The 9,376-nt window shown below is 37.2% G+C and overlaps 1 protein-coding gene across 1 annotated transcript; it reads right to left on the bottom strand.

The window, feature by feature from the left end:
* Positions 1-602: 602 nt before the first annotated feature.
* Positions 603-7,795, bottom strand: LOC111197124 (class I histocompatibility antigen, F10 alpha chain-like). Its single transcript, XM_049469472.1, has 6 exons — positions 7,259-7,795; positions 5,249-5,506; positions 3,892-4,176; positions 3,364-3,636; positions 3,028-3,135; positions 603-705 (listed from the first exon to the last, which is right to left on the bottom strand). Exons 1-6 carry the CDS (start codon positions 7,308-7,310, stop codon positions 692-694), a joined length of 990 nt encoding a protein of 329 aa, XP_049325429.1. The 5' UTR covers positions 7,311-7,795; the 3' UTR covers positions 603-691.
* Positions 7,796-9,376: the final 1,581 nt, after the last annotated feature.

Genomic DNA, 9,376 nt, shown 5'->3' with positions numbered 1-9,376 from the left:
AGGAATCTGAATATTAAGCATTTTATTATCTTATAACAGCATTGTTACTAGACATTGTTACTATACTCTACATCACATAACACAACACAATATCTCTTCAACATTAACACTGAACATGTGTCCATCATCTACTTACACTCATAAATCAGAACCTGTTTCTATATAAACTATAGCTCTCCACTATCACACAGGATAAACACAGGGAGAGCACAGGTGAACTTTATTACACTTTTTACAATTATGAAAAAACAAACAGAAATGTCAAACATTGACAAATGGAGGTATTATTTGTAATAAATTAGATTTTTTAAACATAACAGCAGCATCAGTACTGGTTAGAACAGTGGAACACCCCCACCCCCTACACACACCCTAGAGTTCAATGGCAGCTTGCTTGAAAAGAAAATATGAGAGAAATATATATATATATATATATATATATATATATATATATATATATATATATATATATATATATATATATATATATATATATATATATATGGCTACATGACTAGGCCTAACACCTGTCATATATCTGAACATATATCTTGGCCAATCTCAGACAATACTGATCACATATAAAACACACATATACAAAATATGAGGCAAAAATTAATTTTTGATATACATGATTACATTTATATACATAAACTTTACTGTTCTTTATCCCAGTGTTCAGACAGCAGGCTCAGATGACAGCATCTATAAAAAACTGACTGTTAGCTGTGATGGCATTTAGAAATCACAAATGGTGTAGTTTTATGTAATGCATGCTGGCTTCAATAAGTCATAGTCCTATATATAGTGCAATGTATATTTACAGTAGGTTTGTAAAACCTGGTGTGTGAGTGTGTAAAGCCACCACATCATTTTAAGGTTCTTGGAATAGTCCCTTACATAAAGTTAGGGCCCATCCACATTATACATCCCCTGGCAAAAAGTATGGAATCACCAGTCTTGGATGAGCACTCCTTCAGACATTTCATTCTGTAAAACAAACTCTGATAAAAAAAATGATACAAAAATAAGGTCATTCCAAAGTGCAACTTGTTGGCTTTCAGGAACACTCAAAGAAATGAAGAAAAAACATTGTGGAAGTCAGTGAATGTTACTTTTATTGACCAACAACAGGGAAAAAAATATGGAATCACTCAATTCTGAGGAAAAAAGTATGGAATCACTCAAATTGAAGGTAGAAAATAAGGACACACCCAGTCAATTTCCTTTCCCTAAATGGACACCTGCCTCAGATTAGATCTGCTCGTTAGTCTGCAGTTAAAAACACCTGCAGTCATGACACCTTGGAGGGCTGCTGGACGAATTAGAGTGGCAAGAACCATGGCTCCAACAAGAGAAATGTCTCTTGAAACAAAAGAGAGGATTGTGAAACTTCTTGAGGAAGGTAACTCTTCACGCATGGTTGCTAAAGATGTGGGCTGTTCACAGTCAGCTGTATCCAAGATATGGACCAAATACAAACAGCATGGAATGGTTGTTAAAGCCAAGCGTACTGGTAGACCGAGAAAGACATCAAAGCGTCAAGACAAGCAACTTAAGGCCATTTGTCTTGAAAACCGAAAAAGTACACCTAAACAGATGATGCATAAATGGGAAGAAGCTGGAGCCAATGTATGTGACCGAACCGTAAGAAATCGCCTAAAGGAAATGGGATTTCAATAAAGGGAAGCTAAAAGAAAACCATCATTGACACCTAAACATAAAAGAACAAGACTGCAGTGGGCTAAGGAGAGGCAATCATGGACTGTGGATGACTGGATGAAAGTTATCTTCAGTGATGAGTCAAGAATCTGCATTGGACAAGGTGATGATGCTGGAACTTTTGTTTGGTGCCGTTCCAGTGAGATTTATGAAGAGGCCTGCCTGAAGAAAACAACCAAATTTCCACAGTCCTTGATGATATGGGGCTGCATGTCAGGCAAAGGCACTGGGGAGATGACTGTGGTTAATTCTTCTATCAATGCACAAGTTTACATTGACATTTTGGACAGTTTTCTCATCCCTTCAATTGAACAGATGTTTGGAGATAATGAAATAATTTTCCAAGATGACAATGCATCGTGCCATAGGGCAAAAACAGTGAAGGCATTCCTTGGAGAAAGACACATTCAGTTGATGTCATGGCCTGCAAATAGTCCAGATCTCAACCCAATTGAAAACCTGTGGTGGAATTTGAAAAAAATGGTCCATAAGAAGGCTCCGACCTGCAAAGCTGATCTGGCAACTGCTATCAAAGAGAGTTGGCACCAAATTGATGCAGAATACTGTTTGTCACTCATCAAGTCCATGCCTCAGAGACTGAAAGCCGTTATAAAAGCCAAAGGTGGTGCAACTAAATACTAGTGATGTATTTTGAATCATCTTTTGTTTATCTGTTTTTCATGATTCCATACTTTTTTTCCTCAGAATTGAGTGATTCCATATTTTGTTCCCTGTGGTTGGTCAATAAAAGTAACATTCACTGACTTCCACAATGTTTTTTCTTCATTTCTTTGAGTGTTCCTGAAAGCCAACAAGTTGCACTTTGGAATGACCTTATTATTGTATCATGTTCTTGATCAGAGTTTGTTTTACAGAATGAAATGTCTGAAGGAATGCTCATCCAAGACTGGTGATTCCATACTTTTTGCCAGGGGTCCTATTTAAGTGATGTCTTGATTGAGAACAGGTGTGGCAATACTCAGGCCTGGGTGTGGCTAGAGAAACTGAACTCAGGTATGATAAACCACAGTTAAGTTATGTTTTAACTGAGGGGTAAAACACTTTTTCACACAGGGTCATGTAGGTATTTTTTTCTTCCCTAATAATAAAAACTTTTATTTAAAAACTGCATTTTGTGTTTACTTGTGTTGTCTTTGACTAATATTTACATTTGTTTGATGTTTAGTCAGAAACATGCTAAAAAAAAATCATAAAAGGGGGCAAACACTTTTTCACACCACTGTATTTTACTTACAAAAAGTTATTTGTGGTTAATTTGTGTTGTACATAAGTTGAGGTGCTTACCCCGAGTTTTGCGGCGGCACCACCATACTCCAAATCCAACTGCAGCAGCCAATAGAATACATACGCAAACAGAACCCCAGACAGCAACACCACCGGCTTTCTCTCCCGCTGTAAAAGAAAATATATCTAAATACACACGCTTTACACAAGTTTTACTGCTTTAAAAAAAAACATATAGTATAAAAACTCATTTTGATCTGATTGATTGAGAGATGTGTGTGGCTCTGTTCACTGTTTAGTACTGATAGATGATGTGCTGATCAAGTTTTAATTTTCATTTCATTTTTTTTTTTCAACAGTTCAATAGTTGGCAGAAATATACAGTATTTGACGTACCCCAGACTGTGGTGATGTTGTTGGGTATGCTGATGTGAAGAACTACACAGCTGTAGTTCTGTTTTCCTACATCCTCCTCTGGAACTATCACACTCTTTCTGGTCTGGTAGGTTCCATCACCATTGGGTAAGATCTCAGTGACTCCTTCATCCACAGGCTGAAGATCTGAACCGAGCCAGAACACCTGAACCTCCCGGGGGTAAAACCCCGTCACATGACACGTGACTGTAACAGAACCGGTGTTCTTCTTCTCAATGATCCGAACTTCTGGAGCTGGAACAACAACAAGAGACAAAATTGTGCGTTCTTTGTAGCCTTGCTATCTGTGTCTTTCAGGTTCTCTTATTGTATATAAACATGTGTTGCTCAGTCTTGCACTGTTTTTTACTGATGTTCTGTTCTCTGGTTTCCCTGGTTGATTTTTATAACTCCTCATTTTTCCCAAAATACTGAATTAGCCACTTCATTAATTAGTGAGATGTTTTAAAGTATGCAGTCAAGAAGTAAGAATTAAAGAACATATCTGACCTTTTCTGGTTTTGACTCTTGGAGCATCCTTTAATATCTTCAGTCGTTCCAAACATGGTGTTTTGTAGAGTGCTACTATGTCTTCTATATTGGCTAAATCTTTATCCCTCAGACTCTTGTACAGGACAGCCTGAGGAACTGCAGCTACAAATGTCTTAGTATGAAAGTCGAAACTTATGAAGTCTTTGCCGTTGAATGCGTGGGCCAGCAACGTCCTGTACGTCCCATTCGGATACAGAGAGCAGCATCCAAATCCCTGATATATGTTACGATCAGTCAATGAACCTAAATCAGATAAAAATAAATATTCTGTAATTTCCAAATACTGTCAAACAGTGTTTAAACATTCAATTTGTGTTCAGAAATTAGTACAAAGTTTGTGAACTCTATTATTTACTTTATTTCTTCCTAAAATCTAACTGTAAAAAAAAAAAACTAAAATCAACACCAGCAGATGACATGTCTCTCCAAACCATCACTGATCATCAGTAAATTTTACATTTCATTTGTAAATCAAGGGATCAGAGTCTGGAGGAAGAGTGTAGAGACACCCAGTCCAAACTGCTCGAGGTCTAGTGTGAAGTTTCCACCAATCAGTGATGGTTTGGAGAGACATGTCATCTGCTGGTGTTGATCCACTGTGTTTTATTATCAAGTCTAAAGTCAGTGCAGTTTTGTTTTCCCGCAAAATCTTACAGCACTTCATGCTTCCCTCTGCTACTGACAACTTTTATGGAGTACCAATTGGTCTTATATAATATTCTAATTTTCACTTAAAATAGATCACTCTGTGTGTAATATATCTATATAATCATACGAGTTTCACATTTTTAATTAAACTACTGAAATAAAATAACTTTTCAATGATATTCTAATTTTTGGGATGCAGTAGTATATCTGTGAGTGGCATGTGACCCTTTTCTTTCAGTATGTGCAGCAATAACTGCAGCTAAACATTTTCAGCAACTGTTGAACAAATCGGATTGGAGGAATTTTTACCCATGTTATGTTGGTGGATTGTTTGTGGTTTCTGGTTTTCTGCTTCAGCTTCACCCACAACATTTTTATCTGAATAACCATTCTTTATTAAGGTTGATTTTGGAGAGCAGCAGCAATATAGAATATTTTAAATTGTAATAAAATAATGTTTTTTCTGAAAGTTTCTGCAGAAGGCAGAATGACTACACATCTAAGGATCCCACTTACAAACGGTTGCTAGGCTGCAGCTAATTCCATAGTGTTGCAAGGTGGTGGCTATGGTGCTGTTAAGTGGTTGCTAAGTTTCTGCTATGTGTCTACTATGGTTTCCCAGGTGGTTGGTATGATGTCTGGTGGGGATTTCAGTAAACCACATTACCTGTCTGGTTGAACTGTTCAGTAGCCAACTGTAAACCGAGGGTAGAAACATCTCTGTTGTATTCTGTCCAGTGATAAAAGATTTTCCAGTACTCTTTCCCTGCAGTGGTGTTGAGCCAATCAGGACAGGGCATTTTGGAGTCTAAACTGCTGTCATGATGGTAGAGAGTGACATCATTCATTACTCTCCTTTCTGAAAATTGAGGCAGTCCGAATCCTTCAGAGACCATCCAGTAAACACAGCTGTCATACCGAAGATCTGTAAATATACAGTAAACAATAAATGCAGAGGAAACATAAATTTGACTTCATGAAATAAAAAGATTGAGAAACTGGACGCACCTAAAGGAATGGACTCTGATCAGAGGTGTGCAGACATAGACATCTAAAGCACCACCAACTCTGCCCTTTATCAACCAAAGTGCCCTTTTGAAACTTAGTTTTTTTTTTAATATATATTATTATTATTAAGATTTTACTGAGGCCGGTTTGAAATGATCTTTTGAAAACCTGAGCCAATAAAAAACGAGTGAAAACAGAATGCCCTGAAATCAGCTCGCACACACCCGACCTCTCTCTTCCTCTGTCACGTGACCGCGCGCGCTGCAGCAGCAGTTCAGGGGTGGGTTTCCCGAAAGCTTTGTAATGCTAAGAACTTCGTTAACTCGTACTTAAGATTGATCGTTAATTAAAGAGTGTTTCCCAAACCCGTGCGTAACTAAAGTGTATTGTGGACTATATCTGGTTTGTATTAAGAGTAGCAATCACTTCAGGGATCGGGTAAGGATATCAATTATAATGTTCAGGTGAGGTGAGATGAAAGAACACTGAGTTCATATCCAGCTCCAGAATGCAACTCGACTTTAACTATGCATGAACATCATCCTGGCTGTGTACATGTGTGTGGTTTTCTATAAAGAGAAATAAAAGAAAAGCTTGAAATAGTAGAGAATACACTTAATAAACAGCTTACACAATGCTAAAACCTAGCAATTCAAAGGTATGAAATGTACAACATAAATACATAGAAACTAAACATCAATGCTACCAGTATTTTACTCAACAAAGTATACATAACTTATAAGAAGGCATTTTAGTAAGAAAATATTAGCTACAGACTATATATTATGTCATGTACAGGCCTACAGGCCTCGATTAGCTAATGCTAATTGGCTAGTAGCTCAATCTTCCAAAATAACTCAAATAAGCATTAAACTTGAGAAAGAATCATTGACAATCTTACTTGACAATCTTAATGATAACATAGCTTTAGATCTTAGATTAAACAAGGAAAACAGTCAAAAACAATCTTACTCACTTTCAATGGACGCACACAGTAAGAGGCCCACGGTGAGACTGATTAAATGAAAGGCTGTGTCATGCTAAAACCTCTCTGAACCACATTGTGTAGGATTGTACACTAGTGCAACAGGGTCCACATAGTGGCGGAAATAAGAACTACATGCAAAACACTAAACACTAAACTACAAACCTACAGAACAAGAGGGATGCAACCTGGTCAAATAACAGTCTTTTGTACATAAAGTACTACGTAAACTCGCTTGCAGATTAACGAGTGCCCTCACCCAGTCGTTATTCTTAACAAGCTTCTATTATTCTAACTAACTGTTTCAGTGCTGTGAAGCTTCTGATACGGGTCTCCAAGCTTCCACCTACTGTTCAGTTTAATTTTCTACCGTGACAGCTCCACTCTGATGGTCATGTTGTCACTGAAGCTTATTCACACAAATAAACCTTTTTTTTTTTTAAATGTCAGCTACTTTTTAACATAAATAAAAGAGCTGTCAAATCAAACGGTCTCCACCTGCCATCTCCGGTGTGGTACTCTTACAGTAAATACTGCTTGGTTCCAGTAATGCAAAAACAAGGAAGTAAAAGGACTTACAGACTAAGATAAAAAAAATGCGATAATAAATTTTAACTAATTGAGATTCTGAAGGTAAAGAAAATTGAAACTGATCTACAAAAGCTTCCAAAGAAGATTACTCACCATCAGCCTTCACTTGCTGTAAAAGGAGAAGTAAGATGCAAGGATACTTCATGTTGCAGGAGGACTTGTGAAATGAAATGGTCCGTGCTCTGAGTAAAGAGAAAGTAAAAACTGTTTTATTGGTGCGTCACACCCTAAAGCCAGGGCTGGACTGGGACAAAAAATCGGCCCTGGCATTTTTGGTTTAGACCGGCCCCTCATAATTAGCGGTGCACAACAGGCTTGCAATTCATGTATGTGGGGTTACATAGAGGCATAATGTACCATCAACATATTAAATATAAGAAGTTTAGTGTAGTGCTGGATGGTATACCTTTGTGCAATTTTGAACCATAGAAACATGCTGGGTGTTCAAACACTGTCACTCTAACTTGCTGTTCCCAGCTGGGTGAAAGTAGGGAATTGTGGCTGATTTTAAAACTGTAATGGTTCTACTGGCTTAACTTATTAATTAATATGTTTAATTTTGTAAAGGAAACCGTGTTAAAGTTGCTGGTGTATCTTGTTTTAAGGTCTGTTGTTTACTTTCTTTAGCTGTTTTTCTTTTGTGGGGCAAACTAAACATAATACTTATCAGAGCCTTAATTTAAAGCCTTAGTGTTTGATATTATATGTACTCCAAACAGTAGAGTAAGTTACAGCCTATATAAAAGCCCAGTCATGCAAAAATATATAAATAAATAATAATAAAAATACTGTGATATACTGTAAAACCGCCAGAATCTTGAAAAATACGTGACATGCATTTTTGGTCATACCGCTCAGCACTAGTTTAGTGTCTATTATTAACTCCATCATTTTTGTCTGCTCTGTGCAGTTCAATTGATGTTTTATCCTTTTTATTGAAATAATCTTTGAAATTTCTCTGATATAACAGCTCAATTCTAATTCTTCAGGTTAAAGGTACTTCCTCCTTTAAACAGCTATAACATGTATTTGTATCAGGCTACAAACAGGGCTGCTTTATGAATTAATGCAACGCAACTGTCTTAAAAGCATTTGACACTGTCTTACTCTTATTCAGGGTGGGCATTTATTTTGCTTATGTTACTTTTATACTTTTTTTACACTTACTTTAGTCATGCTTAAATTGCAAATCTTATTTATAATTTATCAGTTTTAAAATCTGTTATTTCACTTGTTTAAGTGATTTTTAAAACATGTTAAACCACAGCATAGAGGATACAAATTCAAACTACTATGCAGCCTTTCAACACAGCTTTAACCTAAATATCTAAAATGCTATAATGTAGCCTAAAATGGACGCTTGCTGCTCATCCCACACTTCTCAGTCTTGACCGTTTGCTATTTTATCAGAATAAGGGGGCATGACTACCAGATTTTGGGAAGTATGCAAATACAGATTAATATTGCTACTAATTAATCGCCATTCCTCGTCATTCTCATGTAATAGAGCTAACGTTACCTTCATCACCTCGAAGTTCCTGCGTTTTCCTAACTTTACTAATGTTACCTGTTTACGTGCTACACTTCCCGCTCTGTCTGTCCCTCGGTTTCTGTCACAAGCCTGCTCTCCCTGTCTGCTGCTGCTGAGGACGCGGAGGCAACAGCAGCGAACATATCAGTGATTTTTACACATTTTGTAGCAGTTCTCCGGTCCCGCTCTCTGCCGCTCCTGTCTCCTTGCTGCCTCTCCTCTAACATACGTGCTCAAAACTGAACGTAGTGGGAGTTCAGTGGACCACGCGAAGAGAGGGTGGGGCTGCTTTTGTCCTATATCCTGATTGGTTCAGTCCACTGTCTATATTGAAGATGGGCCAATGGGCCGCCCCCTCTATATTGTGGGCCGGTCTCTTAGAAAAAAAGGGGGAAAAAACAAATATAAACAGCATCGGCCCCTGAGGACTGTCGGCCCACCGGGAAAATGCCCGGTACGCCAGATTACCAGTCCTATGGAGTGAATTTTGTGCCAAAAGTTTTACGTAAAAAAATAAAATCCACAATCAAAATTTTAAGAATCAAAAGTAAAACATGTATGTTGCAAATTCAAAAGAGAAAAAATATATATCAAATATATATATTTAAATATACTTGGTTATTTTATTATTCTTTGCACTTATTTGAAAATTATTTTAGTTTGGATTTTGCCAGTCTTTG

The sequence above is a fragment of the Astyanax mexicanus genome, chromosome 21 (genome assembly GCF_023375975.1).
Source record: "Astyanax mexicanus isolate ESR-SI-001 chromosome 21, AstMex3_surface, whole genome shotgun sequence".
In the NCBI taxonomy this organism is placed as follows: domain Eukaryota; kingdom Metazoa; phylum Chordata; class Actinopteri; order Characiformes; family Acestrorhamphidae; genus Astyanax; species Astyanax mexicanus.
The sequence above is the reverse complement of the archived record's forward strand: the minus strand, read 5'-3'. Positions and strand labels throughout refer to the sequence as shown.

Excerpts from the sequence above, each read along its gene's own strand:
- LOC111197124 (XM_049469472.1), bottom strand. The coding sequence starts at position 7,310 with ATGAAGTATCCTTGCATCTTACTTCTCCTTTTACAGCAAGTGAAGGCT. Across the intron at positions 5,507-7,258 it reads ACAGCAAGTGAAGGCTGATG|ATCTTCGGTATGACAGCTGT; the intron begins GTGAGTAATCTT and ends GTATATTTACAG. Across the intron at positions 4,177-5,248 it reads TGAACAGTTCAACCAGACAG|GTTCATTGACTGATCGTAAC; the intron begins GTAATGTGGTTT and ends TATCTGATTTAG.